At 43.9% G+C, this 17563-nt stretch overlaps 4 protein-coding genes across 4 annotated transcripts, besides 63 other annotated features; all 4 read right to left on the minus strand.

The window, feature by feature from the left end:
* Positions 1–31: part of a sequence feature (GA-rich) that runs on past the window's edge.
* Positions 1–17563: part of a sequence feature (heterozygous, Esmeraldo-like haplotype) that runs on past the window's edge.
* Positions 127–168: a microsatellite.
* Positions 288–313: a microsatellite.
* Positions 342–388: a sequence feature (T-rich).
* Positions 564–598: a microsatellite.
* Positions 853–913: a sequence feature (A-rich).
* Positions 1009–1084: a sequence feature (A-rich).
* On the minus strand, positions 1133–2455 carry Tc00.1047053506859.204 (hypothetical protein, conserved; the record flags this gene model as incomplete). Its single annotated transcript, XM_813281.1, has 1 exon — positions 1133–2455. One exon carries the CDS (start codon positions 2453–2455, stop codon positions 1133–1135), a length of 1323 nt encoding a protein of 440 aa, XP_818374.1.
* Positions 2631–2660: a microsatellite.
* Positions 5101–5138: a microsatellite.
* Positions 5179–5220: a sequence feature (T-rich).
* Positions 5276–5332: a microsatellite.
* Positions 5488–5521: a microsatellite.
* Positions 5575–5602: a microsatellite.
* Positions 5624–5644: a sequence feature (AT_rich).
* Positions 5678–5700: a microsatellite.
* Positions 5897–5922: a microsatellite.
* Positions 5928–5998: a sequence feature (T-rich).
* Positions 6382–6421: a microsatellite.
* Positions 6437–6457: a microsatellite.
* Positions 6483–6505: a sequence feature (AT_rich).
* Positions 6549–6582: a microsatellite.
* Positions 6654–6677: a microsatellite.
* Positions 6737–6769: a microsatellite.
* Positions 6770–6789: a microsatellite.
* Positions 6888–6959: a microsatellite.
* Positions 6964–7023: a microsatellite.
* Positions 7120–7193: a sequence feature (A-rich).
* Positions 7375–7417: a sequence feature (CT-rich).
* Positions 7658–7678: a sequence feature (AT_rich).
* Positions 7905–7943: a sequence feature (AT_rich).
* Positions 7982–8082: a sequence feature (A-rich).
* Positions 8136–9461, minus strand: Tc00.1047053506859.230 (hypothetical protein, conserved; the record flags this gene model as incomplete). The annotated part of the gene is made up of 1 exon (XM_813278.1): positions 8136–9461. One exon carries the CDS (start codon positions 9459–9461, stop codon positions 8136–8138), a length of 1326 nt encoding a protein of 441 aa, XP_818371.1.
* Positions 9524–9549: a microsatellite.
* Positions 9552–9604: a microsatellite.
* Positions 9668–9752: a sequence feature (A-rich).
* Positions 9870–9900: a microsatellite.
* Positions 10243–10270: a microsatellite.
* Positions 10353–10411: a sequence feature (T-rich).
* Positions 10490–10527: a microsatellite.
* Positions 10704–10760: a sequence feature (C-rich).
* Positions 10875–10899: a microsatellite.
* Positions 10971–11006: a microsatellite.
* Positions 11016–11043: a microsatellite.
* Positions 11307–11352: a microsatellite.
* Positions 11528–11557: a microsatellite.
* Positions 12111–12165: a sequence feature (A-rich).
* Positions 12436–12499: a sequence feature (A-rich).
* Positions 12558–12578: a sequence feature (AT_rich).
* Positions 12746–12774: a microsatellite.
* Positions 12774–12794: a microsatellite.
* Positions 12817–12845: a microsatellite.
* Positions 12955–12989: a microsatellite.
* Positions 13109–13246: a microsatellite.
* Positions 13280–13329: a microsatellite.
* Positions 13566–13587: a sequence feature (AT_rich).
* Positions 13812–13837: a microsatellite.
* Positions 13841–13863: a microsatellite.
* Positions 13872–13901: a sequence feature (AT_rich).
* Positions 14155–14206: a sequence feature (T-rich).
* Positions 14269–15843, minus strand: Tc00.1047053506859.240 (hypothetical protein, conserved; the record flags this gene model as incomplete). The annotated part of the gene is made up of 1 exon (XM_813279.1): positions 14269–15843. The coding sequence occupies one exon, from the start codon at positions 15841–15843 to the stop codon at positions 14269–14271; it is 1575 nt and encodes a 524-aa protein (XP_818372.1).
* Positions 14762–14790: a microsatellite.
* Positions 16462–16511: a sequence feature (GA-rich).
* On the minus strand, positions 16801–17163 carry Tc00.1047053506859.249 (hypothetical protein, conserved; the record flags this gene model as incomplete). The annotated part of the gene is made up of 1 exon (XM_813282.1): positions 16801–17163. The coding sequence occupies one exon, from the start codon at positions 17161–17163 to the stop codon at positions 16801–16803; it is 363 nt and encodes a 120-aa protein (XP_818375.1).
* Positions 17247–17313: a sequence feature (A-rich).
* Positions 17341–17363: a microsatellite.

Here is a 17563-nt window from a genome sequence, read left to right on the forward strand (position 1 = left end):
AGAAAGACAGAAAGAAAGAAAAAGAAAGAGAAATTTTATATATCCACGTGCCTCCTCCTCCTCTCTCTCTCCGCCTCTTTTTTTGTGTTGACGGCTCCACCACACACGAGGGAACCCCTCAAATATAAACAAAAAAACGGAAAAAAAAAAAAAAAAAAAAAAAAAAAACACAAACATAACTTCTCTCCTAACGGAATAACTAAAAAAAAAAATAAAATGGTACATCTACGTACATGTCTACATATGATATATACATGCATTTATACAGCGAAACAATTGAAAGCAGTAAAAAAAAAAAAAAAAAAAAAACAAATGAATCAACCGTTTGCCTTTCTCCTGTCTTTTTCTTCTTCTACTTTTTTTTTTTTTTTTTATTTCTCCTCTTTTTGCTTTTCCGTTTTGTTCTTCTCTCTATCTCTCTCGACCGTTGCCTGCGGCGAGTAAAAAAGGGGCGGATGGAAATAAAATGGACTCGAGTCATTGGAGTCCCTTTCATTTGTTTGCCCGCGTGGTTAAGCCGGATGCAGTAAAACATGTATATATATGTAGGCATGTATGTAAACACACACACACACACAAACAAACAAACAAACAAACAGGGAACTCAACCAACCAACCAAAAAAAAAAAGGAAAAAGAAGGAGGGGACATGACACATGCCACGGCAACCGTCGCTTCTCCTCCCTTTTCGCTCTCTTTGCGTTCCTCTCACAATTTCTTCCGTTCTTTTCGACTCCTTCTTTTCCCCCCCTTCAGAAAAGCCCTCGTGCGGACAGACGGAACCCTTCGCGACGCTTTTTTTTTTTTTTTTTCTTTTCCCGCTTCACCCCTCCCCCAATTAAAGCGGGGAGGCACAAAAACACAAACAAAAAAAAAAGGCAAAAAGGAGAAAAAACAACAACAAAAAAAAAGACGTCTGGCCCAAAAACTCCTCCCCCTCCTTCTCCAAAAACAGAAGCAGAGAATTTAAAAAAGAAAAAAAAAGAAAATGTCCTCGCGGAAGCCCATCAGAGAAGAAACAAACAGAAACAAAAATAGAAAAAGCAAAAGAAAGAAAAAAAAAATTCTTAAAAAGAAAGCAAAGAGCCACGCAAATAAAAGAGGAAGTAGGTGGTGTAACTTCACTCCCCCTTTCAGCACCCCATCTGGGACCGTGAAAGGTTGTACGGATCGTGCCGCCATTTGCCTCCAGCACAGCAGCGGTGACTTGTCGACAAACTCATCGATGAGGTGCTGGTACCCTCGTCTCGGCTGGATGCGGCCATCGAATTGGACATCGTCCCACGAACAGAAAATGCCTTGCGGCAACCCTCCGTGAAGCCTCCATTTCGGAGCTCGGGTGTTCCTTCTTCTGCAGCCTCTGGATCTCCCTCGCAGTGCAGCAGGCTCTCACACGAAACAATAACACGTGAAGACAACTTCTTCCGGACAACTGACCTCCGTTTCAACGGGCGGATGTCACTGCAGCCCAAAGAACGGAATTTCGGTACCGGAGTTGGCACAGTAAAAACTTCCACGTTTGATGAATCCAGGCCCTGGTCAATGGAACCTGAACCATGCATATGTCTCACCCACGGACTGTTCCCCCCGTTGACGCACAATGTGTTTGTCGATGAACGATATACACTTGCGCCACCTCGCTGAACCAAAGGAAATCCCCGCACAGATATCGGACACGCGTTGGTCCCCGCAGAAACCCCTGCGGCAGGTGACAAGGAAGCTTTATGCGGCATATTTGAATCATGCGACTCGGAAACTACGCAATCAGATTCACTCGGTGTGGCTTTCAGGCGTGATCGGCGGCCAAGGGGAAGTTCTGGATCACCTCCCGCAACATCCTTGCACAGATGCAGAAAACTGCATTCCTCCGCAAAGCGACAGCGTTCCCTGATGTGAAGGCGACAGATAGGTATGTCCCCCGCTTCAAGAACAACGACTGGAGACTCTTCGTGGGGTACACGGCCTTCCCTTATTGCCTCTGTGTAAGACTCCAGAGAATGAGCAATTTCGTGACTCACTTCATTCAGTATTTTAGAAATGGGGACGGTATAGCCAACACGGCTCAGCGGGATGTAGCCACCCTCAAAACTGACCTCAGGAACGTAAAGCACCACCTTCGAAAGCCAAGAACGCTCATTCAGCACGTCAGCAATGTCCTCATCACCATGAAATACACAGCAGCACGGAAGTTTTCCCACTCGACTTCGCAGTGCCACAACCGCATCCAGGCTTGCATGAACCTGGTGGCACTGGATGCCTTGGCGACACCGGCCATGAAGAAACAGTTGGCAAAGGCTTGGAATTGTCGCGCGATGCTGGGCCCGGGTGGCGTAGATGAAATTGCAGGGAATCAAAAGCTTCCGGGTGGCAGGGTCAACGACCACCATACAAAGCGTGCCATCCGCGTCGTACGTGTAACCCTCTTTGGCTTCAATTAAAGGAGCAAGAAGTTGCATCTTTAATGCTCTATAGCCTTTTTCCCTCAATGCCACTTAGTATAGGTGTAACGGGCGCAATAATTATTTCTTTTTGTTTCGGCTTGCAATGGTTAAAAAAGAAAACCTTAAAGTGGGTAGTTTGCAAACTTGTTGCTACCTTTCTCGCTATCGCGCAAATGATGGAAAGTTTTAAAATAAAAATGATCATAATAATAATAATAATTCAAAAAAAAATAACCCCACGCTCTTCTTCTCGCGGCTAAAGGATACACCAATAGATTCACACCTCTTGGAAAGGACCCCGCTGAACTACACTCCTCCGCATCCCGCTGGTTCGGATACTGCTAATCCAAACAGGAGTACTTACCACGCGCGGCACCACAGACTGCGGACTTACCATCTCGGGGTCCTCCGCCAAGACCCTCGCGGCGGTGCGGGAAACTTCCGGACAGCATTCATGGCCCGTGTGCGGGCGAGTCAATTCCACAAGATCCACAAATCTCACTCGACAGTGGAAACTCGCCCGTGCATATCCGCCAAGAGAGCTGCATGTAAAAAGGCGCAACCAAGTCTAGTAAAGCGGCGGCTTCGTCCCATACTGTGCTAAGATACTATGAAATGTGAAATGGCAGAGCAAACGTTACCTCAGCGTCCTCCCGGGCGTTCCGTGCCTTTGGCCATGCGATGAACCGCCATCTCTGTCCTGACGGCTTGTCCAACACCGCCGCAAAAGGCACCGCCGGCCCACCCCGCGACAGGCCCTTCCATGGCTCTACAAATAATACCCGCCCTTTTCACAAGCAGCGCATGCTGCGCGGAGATCCGCAAATTCATTTCTTTCCCATCGCTCGTCTAAATGACGGACCGTAACACAGTGTCCTTCCACAACTCGCCAAAACAGCCGCGTGCCGTTGGATTCATCCGCCATCGGATCCACTTCAGAGATGAAAAGTGCACAGGTCCACTCGTCGCTAGGGGCAAGCAATCCTCCTCCTCCTCCCGCAACGCAACCCGACGGCTATGGGTGCGCCAAACGATGCTGTGGCCCTCAGAAAAGATGGTCGTGTGCCGTCCCTCCCCGGCGACAATTGTGCCCACAGCACCGTCGCCCGGTGCACCAACTCGTTTGCACCAAAGGTGTCAACCGCACGACGTCTTGGGGAGGTGTCCCACGGCATTACCACGAGCGCAGCGTTGAGAGGAAACCCATGCCGCCCGGTCACACCCGGAAATTGATGGTGATGCCCCACCTGTGCCGGCCCAGAAGGCATTGCTTCCGGAGCCGAAAGTCCTTTTTTGTGTGTTTATAGGCCTCCTTGCGCAGCTTCACTCGGCACGCCGTGTTGCATTGTCCAATCCGACCACGTTTGTGGCATCGTGCTTCATTGGGCGGGGGTGCGGCATGCTCTTTCTTTGCTCTCTGAAATGCCTGGGGGAATGGGCGGTTCCATTTCTGGGCACCTCGATAGCACCCTGAATGTCCTCGACCCGCACTCCAGCATCGTTATTCACTGTCCCGAGGATCCATGTGACTGAGTGTACGCAGTCGCCCTGCCAACTGGCAAGATTCCATGAGCATCTCCTCCCCGCGAATGGCGCACGCCCAGGACGCACCGTTCCCCTCACGGCTGTCTGCATGCCGGGGTCTGGCGCAGCCGGCGTCGGAAAGGTGGCCCAAGACGCATCCAGGAGCTGTGGCCAGGCGTTGCATCCATCATGCATTTCAATACGCCGTCAAATGGTGCAAATGCGATCCTCCGGACAAATCCCTGCCTCCCACGGATTCCCCACTTGTTCCCCCGTGTGCCCCTGTGAACCGAGTGACAGCTCTAATCCCTCTGGCACGTCATGAATTTGTAGGATCTTTCAATTGTCTCTGCAGTATGGGACGCATTCCTTCTTCCCGTGGCAGGAGTGGTGGAGACTTGTGGCGGGCCTTGCGGAGTGCTGATGGTCGCCAGCTTGTCGTCCCATTGATGACTATGAGCAACTTTTGCATCAGCGCCAATCGGACGCGCACCGCATGGAACTGCGCGTGGGCATCTGAGCTGCATGCCAATATTTTTTAGCCTCCAACTGAGCCCGGGCACACTCATATGGGCCAGTGCAGCGCCAACTGCCTTCCTTCAAGTGCCGCCCACTTGCTTCAAACAGCGGTGTGCCTCTTCCTCTTCAGAGAGGCTTGAATGGACTCAGGGTTCCTCGGCGCGGTGATGGCAGCGACAGAGTGTCGCAACGAAGTGCAATTCATTCCTTTGTCTTGGCCCCGCCTTGCAACGAGTCCGCCGCCCACGTGGTGGCTCAATGGCGGGCTAGTCGCTGGGCAAAGACAAAGTGAGGAACCTGCCGTTGGACCACTCCGCCTCACAATGTGGTTGTGGGCGTGTCTGTCTCGTGGACACCGTCCAATCCGTAAAAAGGCCTACAAACGCACTTCCCTTCCAAGACACACGCATTACGACAAAACACACTTTCTTGCTGCCTCTGAGAAAAGAAGTGAGGATTGCGGCTGGGCATTTGTACCCGACACAAGGCGTCAGGCCACCATGCCCTCTCCCCCTCTCATGCTTCCCAGAGAAAAGGGCGAAGAACAGCAAAAAAAAAAAAAACGTTGAAAGGATGCAAAAACCAGCCAAAAACAAAAAAAAAAAATTTGAGAAGAAAATAATAATAATAATAATAATAATAATAATAATAATAAGCGCGTCAAGTACCTTAGTGCGTGCACATTTCCCCTCTCATTTTTTGTTGCTTTTCTGTTTTTTTTTTTTTGTTTTATTTCTCATGCTGGCAACTCTCCACAGAAGCAAACCAACAAAAATGCACGGAAACAAAATTTAAAAAAAATAGTAAAAATAAAAATAAAAATAAAAATAAAAATAAAAATAAAAGTAAGCAGAGCGGAATCACGTGGGAAGAAAAAAGGCAGTCACACTCTACTGACTACAACAACAAAAACAACAACGAAGCACGTGTGTGGGTCATGTCACCCTGCTCTTCGCTGAGAGGAACGTAGAGAACAAAAGAGAGAGAAATAAATAAAATCTTGCAAAAAAAAAAAAAAAAGAAAAGAAAAGAAAAAAAGGGGGCGTGGGGGAAAGACACAACAAAAACAAAAAGTATCCAAAGCAAAGACAAAAAGAAAAGAAAAGAAAAAAAAAGAAAGAACAGAACCACAACAGAAACATATATATTTATATATATAAAGGGCTTCACTTGCAATTCTTGCGAGTGCAGAAAACACACACACACACACACACACAAAAAAAAAAAAAAAAAAAGAAGACACCTCAAAAACAATAAAAGAGAAACAACTCCTGGACGCATCACAATGTGTCAAATATGAAACATTCAGAAGAATGCCCCCCAAACAATTTATTCCATCGATGGCTCCATTCAGTTTCCATTGCTCCGTTGTTGTTGTTGTTTTTTTTCTTCATTCGTGCGGGGAGGGGGAATAAAAAAAAAAAAAAAAAAAGAGAAAAGAGTGTTTTTTACTGCTTTTTTTTTTTTTTTATTTCGTGAGTGTTTGTTCTTTCATTCCTTTTTTTTTTTTTTTTTCCTCCGTGAGGCACTGCGGCTCGTGTTTTATCCCTCCTTCCCCCCGCCCCTCCCCCCGTCACGTACGCCCTTCACCGCTCAGGCACGCCAGCCACGCGTCCTCCGCCTCGCCCTGCCTCTACGCGCAGGGAACAAACCAAAAAATAAAATAAAATAGAAGAGAAGGAAAAAAAAAGGGAGAAAGTGTGGTGCACGCATGCTTCCTTCCCTTTTTTTCCCCCTCTCGGACAACACCGGTCCGCTCGCAAACTCGTCAGCGGGGCCTCCATTACTCTTCCACACACTCATATAGAAAGAGAGAAAGAAAAAGAAATTGTTTACTCCTATCGTCACCCCTGCCCTCCTATTCTCGTCACCGGCACGGGCACATCCCTCTTCTTTCCTGTTTTTTTTTTGTTTGTTTGTTTGTTTGTTTGTTTGTTTCAATGGAAAGGGAAATATTATTATTATTATTATTATATAACTACATTCATGGTTACATTACAAATATATTTATATATAAATTTACACCACAACAAAGCCAAAAGCAAAAGACAAAAGGGCAAAAGGCAAAAAAAAGAAAAAAGAAGGAAAAAAAAAAAAAACCCGTAAAAAAACTCTCATAAAGTTTGTTCCAGTAAAAATTAATTGCTGTTGTTGCCTTATGCGTGTCCTCAAAAAAAAAAAAAAAAAAAAAAAATTTTCCCTCTTCTTCTTTGTCTTTTTTCCCTCCGACTTTTTCCTTGAGCTCCCTTTTTAATTGTTATTATTATTATTATTATTATTATTGTTTTTTTTTTTTTTTTTTTTTTCCCCTCCCTTCCAAGGGAAAGCCCCCTTTGCAGTCAATCAACACCCTACCCATAACCAAATAAAGATAATAATAAAAAACATGCATATCGGAATAAAAACGCACACACACACACACACACACACACACACACCCACACACACACACCCACACACACACACACACACACACGTCCATATATATATTTATACTTATGTATATTTGTGTATATTTATATATATTTATATAAATATATGATACGGCATTTGGTGGAAAAGGAAAAAAAAAAAAAAACCAACTTGGGTGAAAACCAAATGCCGCTTACTTGTAGCGGGAAAAAGAGAGGAAACGCAAAAAAGAGGGGAAAAAAAAAAATGGGAGGAAGGAAAAGAGAAAAAAAAAGAAAAAGAAAAAGAAGAAAAAGAAGACAGGGATAGAGAGAGAGACAGCAAGCAGGGGAGAAATTTTCCCCTCTTCCATGTATCCTCCCTCCTCCCTCCTACTCCTCCCCACTCCCAGTAGGGTTTCATCACGAGAAAACTCGCAACAATCATGACAACAGTAGTGATACCACACGTATTCTCTATCGTCATCGTCAACGTCGTCTCCCTTCTTCTTCCGCCCCCTCCTCCTCCTCCCCACTTCTTCTCACTTCGGCCTCACATGAGCAGCGTTCATGACTTTCCCCTCATGCCGTCCCCAACCCCCAACCCCTCCGCATCCGCTCCGAGTGGTTGCATGCGGGTGTGGGGAGTTGGCGGGGAATTGGGAATGGTGAGGGAGGCGTCGGCGTTGGGGATTTTTTTTTTTTTTTTGGTTGTTGTTGTTGTTTTTCCCACGGAGGCGTGTCTGAAAAGACAAACACACGAGAAGATGTTCGAACGTTACGGAATTTAAAAAAAAAAAAAAATGACATCATCAAAAAACAAAAACAAAAATTATATTTAATGACCTCCTTCCATCGGTCGCAAACAAAAAAAAGAAAAAAAAAACAGCAGCTGAAAAATGGAGGGGTTCAACCAAAAAAAGAAAAAAAAAAAAGGCATACAAGCCACAGAAGTCATGTCACTCTGTTTTTTTGTTTTTTGTTGTTTTTTTTCGTTGGTTTCTTTTCTTTGTGTCTGTGCCTGTTGGCTGATATATAAATAAATATAACTGTAAATATATAAATAAATAGAGATATAGAGGTGTCATAACAAATAAAACAAAACCACAAAAAAAAAAAAAAAAAAAGGCAAAGAGCAAAAATCAAAAAGTACAGAAAGAAGAAGAAAGAAAAAGAAATAAGGTAAAAAAAAAAAAAAGGAAAGAAAAACTCTCATAAATTCGCAAGTCCATAGAGAGAGAGGGAGAAAGGAGAGATGACTACTAAACGGCTCCACTCTCAAACCAAATAAACGGCGTGCTGCTGTAAGGGTTGTGCTGCCAGTGGCGTCTCAAAACACCTCCTCTAGAAGCCACAGGATGCCTCGAACTGACTTCTGGGGACGACGATAAAGGAAGATCGTCCCCAGCTGGGCGGTCATTGTCCATGTCAGCATCGCTTTCACACAAACTCAGCGAAATTTTAATACTGGGCGGTACCCGACGCACACATGCTTTAGGAGATGGTACTGAAAACAATAACCCCGGATCCGAAGATGACGAGTTCATGTTATAATTTGTCTCCGAGTACGACAAACCCTGCAAGCTACCTTCCGCAGCTGCTGCAGAGAAGCTTCCTTCCGGTGTCTTCGGGGCGGAAATTGATTGCATGCGAGATTGGGCCATCATCGCTGTTCTTGTTCTCCCCATTTCTTTTGTACCAGGCACCTTGGATTGGCAATGTACGGACCAGGATGAATCGGCAGATGATCTCCATGAGTTGTTAGGGGCCAATGGCAACGGCAGAGAGTGTTCGTCGCCCACCATCGGTTCATTTTTGGAGCAATGAATAGGATACCCTCGAAGTTGCTGCTGAAGTGAAATGGCAGTAAAGACCGACGTGTTGTGATGGCCTCTGGAATTGAAATTGGCGTCCCCATGGCCCTGCGAGGTGTAGGAAGAACTCGTTACTTCTTTGCACAAGTGCAAAAATCTGCATTCTTCCGCATATCGGCACCGATCAAAAATATGTAAACGGCATAGGGATTGATCGCTGGCGTCTATAATCAATCGTGAATTTCCGGGTCGCACATCATTTTCGCCGCAGGTACTTTCTTCACGAAGTTCGTAAATCGCACGATCCGGTTTCTCCTTCAGTATCCTTTGCAGAGCCACGGTGTAACTGACGCGGCTCAGCGGGATGTAGCCACCTTCAAAACTGACCTCAGGAACGTAAAGCACCACCTTCGAAAGCCAAGAACGCTCATTCAGCACGTCAGCAATGTCTTCATCACCATGAAATACACAGCAGCACGGAAGTTTTCCCACTCGACTTCGCAGTGCCACAACCGCATCCAGGCTTGCATGAACCTGGTGGCACTGGGTGCCTTGGCGACACCGGCCATGAAGAAACAGTTGGCAAAGGCTTGGAATTGTCGCGCGATGCTGGGCCCGGGTGGCGTAGATGAAATTGCAGGGAATCAAAAGCTTCCGGGTGGCAGGGTCAACGACCACCATACAAAGCGTGCCATCCGCACGTTTTGAAAGGTGTCGGCTACCACCTTTCATCAAATCGGGTTTATTTTCAGAGTTATTTTCCGGTGTAAGCATGGTGAGTATTTGTAACGGCAGACGCCAACTCTTCTGTAGGGCTTTCTTGGTCTCGTTACTTTTTGTTTTTGTTGTTGTTGTTGTTGTTTGTGTGTGTGTGTTTGTTTCTTTTTCTTGTTTTTTTTTTGTTTGTTTGTTTGTTTTACTTAACTCTTGGTTGTTGTGGGAAAGTTGTTGGAAACTTCTTGATGCTAAGCCAGTAGAAGAAAACAATGAAATAAAAATCAACAAAAAGTCAAGACATAAATAAATAAATAATAATAAAAAAAAAAAAACAGACAGAGAGAGAAAGACAGAAGGCACTTAAAAGAATGATGCATACAGAACAGCGTTTGCCTCCTTCTTATCTTTTCATTTTTATCGTTATGTGAAAAATTAAAACAGAAACACTGCAGGGGAAAAAATAATAAATAAAATAAAATAAAATAAATAAAATAAACCGGTCACTCAACCCTTTTTCATTCTCCCCAATCCTTTTCGAACCGTCGCCCTACCCCCCTTCCCCAATTCCAGTGCTCTGCTTAAATAGCTTGCATTTATTGCTGGATATCTTCTTCCTTCGTATTTTTTTTGTTCCCCCCTCTTTTTATGTATATATTTATATATACCAAATATGTTTTTCATTTACCCCCACGTCTCTTCCGCCTCGGTGGTCCTTCATGGTAGCCTTCCGTGCTCCTCAACATTTTGCTCCGCATCATTGATGAATCTTAATACACAAACATATACATGACATATACATGTGCATCCGTACCTACAAAGATGCGTGCAATGTATACGCAAAAAAAAAAAAAAAAAAAAAAAAAAAAGACAAGAGTGCATGGGTGATTATTTACTTCTCTCTGTGTGTGGATGTATTTCGTTCTGCTCAAAATACCACCATCTCCGCTGTTCCTTTTCTTTGATTTCGCTTTATTTTTATTTATATTTTCTTTTTTTTTCCTTCTTTTGGTATGGAAGTTTTCCTGTCCTCGTGCAAGTACCAGGCATCCACGCGCAAACACACCCACGCAACATGTGTACATCAAATATATACATATACATATATATATACATATATACATATGCGTATTGCACATTCAGTACCCCTGCATGGGAGGGAGAAAGATATATATATATATAGAGAGAGAGAGACGGTTACGGTCCCTGCCGCAGGAAAAGCGATGAGCCGCCCTCCGAGAGCATGATCGATATTTATTTTAACGGGCAACACCAGTCAAAACAGGCCTTTTCTTTTCTCTTCTCTCCCACTCACTCCCCCTTCTTCTCTTCGCCCTACCCCACCCCGCCTCCCTCCCCACACGCACACACACACACTCTCTCTCTCTCCGGGAGTGACAACTGCTACAACAGCGGCAGCAGAAGAAGGCGGACACGTAAAATTTTAAAAAAGAGGGGCCATTCGTCCGTGTGAAAAAAAAAAAAAAAAAAAAAAAAATATTTGTTTCCTCCTTCATGTGTTTCTTGTGTCTCCCGGGGAAGAATAAGAAAGAAAGGCAAACACACAAAAATAATAATAATAATAATAATAATAATAATAATAATTAAAAAACAATATATATATATATATATATATATATATCACTTCTCAGTTGTCTCGAAGTGTTGTGATTTGCGAAATTTTAATGACACAAATGTATGAGAAGGGGGAGAAAAAGAGGGATCAAAGAAATAGAGAGGTAAAGCAGCAGGAGGAGGTGTGGGGGAGAGGGTTAGCGGCATGATTGTGAAGGAGGTAGGGAAAACCCCCGTCCATACATTCCCACAGGGAGCAGCTGTTGGTGTTGGTGGTGGTGGTGGCACATCAACGACCCGTCGAACAGACAGGCGCAAAAATCAAAACCCAAAAAAAAAAAAAAAAAAAAAATCAAGAAAAAAAAAAAAAGAAAAACAACACGTCGTACATATCCGTCACATCTCTCATCCGCCTCCTTACAAAAATTGGTTCGTATCTTCACGTAAGTCACGTATTCCTCCACAAAAATTCCGTTTTTTTTTTTTTTTTGTTTTTTATTGCTTCTTCCCCCACCCCCTGTTGCCTTTCAGCGTCTTATCCATTCTACACTTCTCTCTCTTTCTCTTTCTCTCTCTCTCTCCCCCCTTGCCAGCACTCAGAAGCCGTCCTGTAAATATGATGCATGGGTGCCTGTGTATTACGTGGATTCCCCCAGCCCCTCCCACCGCTCCCCTCCCAGTCGTCTTATTAGTCGTGCCGCGTGCCCCCACTTCTCTTCCTCGCCTCTCCTCCGCCCGGCGCACCAAGCGCAACGAATATGACGCAAGGTATGCACAGATCAAAATAAATACATAAATACACAACCGCGGCAATGCCCGTTCTTCACAGGATGAGTGGGCGAGTTCAACAATTAGGAAGGTCATAACAATAAGGAAACCAAACATGCACACACACAGAGAGAGAGAGAGAAATAAGGAAGGAGTGCGGTGCACTCCACTCAGGCCACAAAAGGAGGCCCCCGAAAGGAACATACATACACAAAAACAAAAAGTAAATTACATTTAAGAAGAAAAATAAAACATGAACAAATAATTTTGATTGGGATTACTCTTCGTCTTCTTTCCGTCCTTTCACCGTCCACGCACCCCTCATTTCATCGCCTGGGGCCAGGGACACGCATTCGCAAAGATGCCAAAAATAAAAATAAAAAAGACACATGTATAAAAATATTTGGAAAATAAAAATAAATAGACGTTGCCTCCGCCTTTCACCTTCCTCTCTTTGCCTCACCCCTTCTCCCCCCAACACAATACACACATACAATACATACCATACATGAAACAGCAAAAAAGAAGGAAGACATTAGAAGTCGGACCATTTCTCCTTGCGTATTATATAACACATCATCTCGTCAATTGTTTGCCTGCAGTTTTGGGAAGGGAAAATGTAAATTCGTCCGTTTGGGCAGAGGATTCATTCACAAACAACAAAAAAACTCAACCAAATAAATCAGACAGTAAAAAAAAAAAAAAAAAAATTAAGATAAAAAAGAAAAAGAAGATGTAAAAAAAAAAAAAAAAAACGTAAAGAAAATGTGGCAGAATTAAACAATTACTTTTTTTTAATCCTAATTTTGCTGCTTATTATATATATATATAATACTTTTCATTTGTTCGTTTTGTTTTGTTTTCTTTTCTTTGTTCGTTTTCCTATTTTGCTCCTCGGCACCCAATTTGAAGAATGCGATGCATTCCAGTTCACTGCCCCGTTGCTTTTGACACCAGTAAATGGCAGACAAGGACGAGAGGTAAGTCCAAAAAGCATGTATACACACACACACACACATACACACACACAGAGAGAGAGAGAGAGAGAGATAAACAAGATATAGGAGGGCAAAAAATAAAATAAAATAAAATAAAATAAAAGAAGGGAAAGAGTAAAAATCATTTACCTGCTTTGCACCTTTTCTCAAGTGCACATGTATATATTATTATGCATACAAACAAGTGCCACAATTCTTCTTTCGTCCAGCTGTGATGATGATGATGATGATGATAATGACGATAATGGGCTCAGTCTTCTTCTCTTCGTTCACTGTTCCCCACACCACCCACATCGAATTACAAGCGCCAAAAAAGAAAAAAAAAAGTCGTTTTGCTTCCTGCAGCTCACCCCATTAACCACATGAAAACAGACACACACAGACAGACAGAGTTTAACACATTCACAGACACAGAAATATATAAAGGGAGAGACAGACAAAAACACAAAGGCAGGCCATGCGCACGAGGAAATAAAAAACAACACAAACAAACAAAAAAAAAAAAATTAAGGGAGGGCCGGACAGACAATTCAACATTTATTATTATTATTATTATTATTATTATTATTATTATTATTATTATTATTCAAGCAATTTTTTCGTTTTTTTGCTGGCAATCAATACTGAGAAAAGACGCATTCTTTCCTTCTCTTCCATGCATCTTGCCCTCAGGTTTCATCTGTGTGGGCATGAAATTGCTCTCTACAACCACTCAGTCGCTCTCCGCTAGAACTCCCCCGTGTTTTTCCTCTTCACTCACGCAGTACCCATGCCTCTCATTTCACACAGAACCATCTGGCGGCCAATAAATAAAGGGAGGCGGAATAAAATAAAATAAAAAAAAAGGGGGGGAAGAGGGAGAAGGAGATTAGATGTCTTTCACTCCGCATGGCCAAAGAATACACAGGATCCAATTTCTCCCTTATTTCAAAATAAGCCACAAAGTTCAGTGTACGTCTCGTCGAAGGCGCACGACGATCGGGTTCGTGTTCATCTTTGCCAAAGAAATTGCCGCCCAAAAGGTAGTAAAGAAAACAAAGGCAAAAATCAGAAGACATACACAGACCACATATGTATACATATATATATATATATGTTTTGTTGTTGTTGTTGTTGTTGTTTGAAATGGAAAATAAATAATAAAAATAAAAAATATTTTGTCACGCAGCGAGTCATTTTTATCAAATGTTTCTGAATATCCGCAACTCCATCATACCGGTGGATCGGCTAAAGTAAAAATCAAGGAAAACAAAAAAAAGTAAAAAACGATGTTTCACGCCTCAGTGTAATCTATACATGTATAACCACAAAAACACACATGTTATTCCTGTATTCTCCCTTCATTACAATATTCCTTTTTTTTAATATCGACTCCTCTCCTCTTCCTTCGCCGCTCTTTTTCCATTAAATTATTTTTTATTTTATTTTTTTTTTCCTATTTTTTTTTTCTCACTATTTTTTTTTGTCTGTGTGTGTACGTGTTCAGGCTGCTGCTGTGGGCTTTGTTTCTCTTGAAGGTTTCTTATTCACAACAAATACGATATTACGGGAAGAAGGGTCATGCTTGGTCCAGGATTGTTTTGCGGCTGAAAAACCTCCTCCAAACGGCTCCGCAAATTATAACCAGCGGCAGAGGCAACAAATGCCGAAGGTACCGTTATGTTCCGAGTCTGTTCAGGCATGTATGCCTCCTGTTGCTGCGGTTGTTGTTGTTGTTGCTGATGTGAAAACCACATGGCAGAGTATGCTGCTGAGGGGGAAGGATTCATTGGCACTACGTTCATCCCAGTGACTTGAGTTTGCTCAACAAGTTGGTAGGGTAAAGGTGGCACTGGCGACAGATTTGTGTTGCCATTTCCCAGAGAAAAAGCGAAAGCAGCAGGACTGCTAGGGGGTCCAATGGACACGGAAATGGCAGATTCATTCGGTATGTTTTGAGACATGGAAGATACTCTCCGTGGAAGCACTTTTTCATCTGACGTTTTGTGCTGCAGACCCCCATGATGCATTTCTGCACCACCAGCCCCAGCCCCAGCCCCAGCCCCAGCAGCCACCGCTGAAAATGCCAGCGCCGATCCCTGTGGTGGTGAAGCGGAGTGAACCCACATACAAGGAACTGCAGATGCAACTGCCGTATCACGATGAGGAAACACATTGTTTATACTACCATTACTTTTATAGTCTTTGGTCGAAAAGGGGCTCGTGATCATCATAGGAAATTGAGTTTCCGCAGGAAGAAAACTGGATGTTTGTTCTTGTTGCTGCTGCCGGCTTGAAGCCGCCAATTGGACTTCATTCACTACTGATGGAAACATTGGGGCCGCATTTGGCAAAAGTGTCAAAGTACTTTCCGTTTTTGAATCCTTCGTATTGGCTTCTGTCATAAACGCAAATTTCGTTTCCAGGATTTCACGACACACGTGCAGGTACCAGCAGTCAGCGCCATAGCGACAGCCACCTGTTTTGCCGTGTAGACGGCAAAGAACACCAAAGCTTAGAGGACGTTGCACCTTATTTGTAACAAAACGAGCTAGTCCGCTTGTGTAGGCCACATGGCTGAGTGGCACCCACACACCACTGATAAAAACCCCTCGCTTAGAGTTGGCCTTCGCATCCCAGCAGTGGGTGTTGCAGTCGCCATGAAATGTGCAACAGCATGGAAGACCATCTACAATCCGACGTAGTCGCTGTACAATCTCCGGATCCACATGTACCTGATGACAATTGACGCCTTGGCGACAACGACCAGATTGAAAAAGGAGACACAAACTCGGATTTTGTGCACGAATCCCAAGGGCTTTGGTGGGAGAAATCGCGCTGAGTGGTACACGAAGCTTTGAACGCCGCGGATCCACAACAACAATCACCTTCTCTTCGCCGCATTTCTCAGTGATGCCATCACGTCTCTCCTCTCCGACAGACCCTACGAGTCCTGATGAGGCAGAAGAAGGAATAAACAATACCTGGGGCATTTCCTGGCAGCTCTCATTGTCCTTCACGACAGCGTTCGATTGAGTTGCATCGGATCCCCAAATATCATCAAATTCAATGTATGGCTGAGAATGCTGAACCCCCATTTTCCAGGAGCACCGTGAAGGCATTGAGGTAATTTTGAGACGCGGAAGCTCCAGAGTAATTACAGGACGCCAGCTTATTTGTGATTGTATTCACAGCCTCCGTCAGTCCCAAGGAAGAACCCAGAGAGGTCGACAAAGCGTCCCCACGCATCGGAATCGGTCGCCAATTCTCGTCCTCAGAAATATTGCTCTGACAAACGCCAACGCCGGCGCCGGCGCCATTCGACAGAATATTTTCTCCAAAATTCTCCGCAGCTGCATCCTCTCGTGTTTTCATACACGCCACCTCATTATTCAGTTCGTTAGACCACGAAATGACGGCATGCAAACCGCTAACATAATCGAAATCCATTGAAACCCCTAACCAAAAACCTATTTCCGTGCCTTTGCCCCTTCTTCACCCTGACACTCACCGCCTCCTTTTGCCTGCGTTTTTGTCCTTTTCTCCCCTTTTTTTAGTTTGGGTAGGGTTTGCGTCAATTATAGTTTCTTGTCTAAAAAAACTCCAGTAATTCTCTGCGTGGCCTGAGTTCTCGTTGTTGCTGCCGTTTCTACCTTTCCCCTTCACGAGTAAATAGCCACGGAAAGGAAAAAAAAACCTAAAACTGAATGAAATGACCCCTCACCAGAAAACTCAAATACAGAAAAAAAAACAGAGAGAGAGAAAAAGAGTGAAAGGAAAATAAAGGGAGCGCAGAAAAAAACGGAAAATCCCCACTAGAGCATCAAAATCCTCATGTACGCCCCAAAAAAAGAGCATCTATACTAAGCCTGCACATGTGTGGCTTGTAAATCCTACACTCCAGTACTGCAAATTGACCAACATACGAATATGTATAATAGTTTCCACTCATCATTCGCAACAGCAAAAACAAAAGATATATCACCACAAACAAAAAGCACCGCAACAAAGAGATTCTCGTTGTCCTTTTTCCCACCTCGATACCCACAACCAATCGCTTTTCTTCAATCTTGCCACTTTCAACGCACCAAAGTATTGTGGTTAAATTGCCGAGAGCAAAACTCCACCTCTTCCTCCACAGCGCAAAAATCATCCAGAGAAGGCACAGATTCCATATTTTGAGTATCATCTAGACGCCTGTTCGACGTCGCCCCAGACGCCGCACATCCATCACTGAGAGACTCAAGGCCGTAAGTTGCTTTGTACCACTCCTCATAGCGCTCCGCATCTGGGGTGTACTTCTTTCGCACCTCATCGTTGTTCTCAAAAGCTCGGCGCCACGAAGTGCAGCGACGTGTTGGAGCAGGTTGCGGAAGCTGCGCCACGTACCCCTGCGTGATGGGTTTGCTAAAAAGTAAAAACAGAAGGGATCGCTGATACATGCCTATTTTCCTTTTCCCCTTCCTGTCTGTTTTGCACACTACCTGCCGCGGTTCTCTGGGCGGTGAAAGAAACAGAAATTTTAAAAAATATATAAGAAAAATAAAAAAATGAAAAAGAAAATGCTAAAATAAAAATTAAGAAAGAAATAATTGAGCAAGAAACGGAGGAATCCGCTGACACACACACACACACACACGCAGAAATAGAAAAAAACTACTCCTAATTTTGGTTTGTATGCACCTCTATTCGTTTTAAACAAAACATATGAATATGCATATACTTAAGTATTCTGCTCACCCCACACCTCATTTCTTGCTTAAAATGGAAACGAATGGCGCAAAAAGTCAAGCTCATTCTCGTGTCGGTGAAAACAAAGTAAAAACCTAAACAAATAAATAC

Source organism: Trypanosoma cruzi, genomic scaffold (assembly GCF_000209065.1).
Source record: "Trypanosoma cruzi strain CL Brener 1047053516775 genomic scaffold, whole genome shotgun sequence".
In the NCBI taxonomy this organism is placed as follows: domain Eukaryota; phylum Euglenozoa; class Kinetoplastea; order Trypanosomatida; family Trypanosomatidae; genus Trypanosoma; species Trypanosoma cruzi.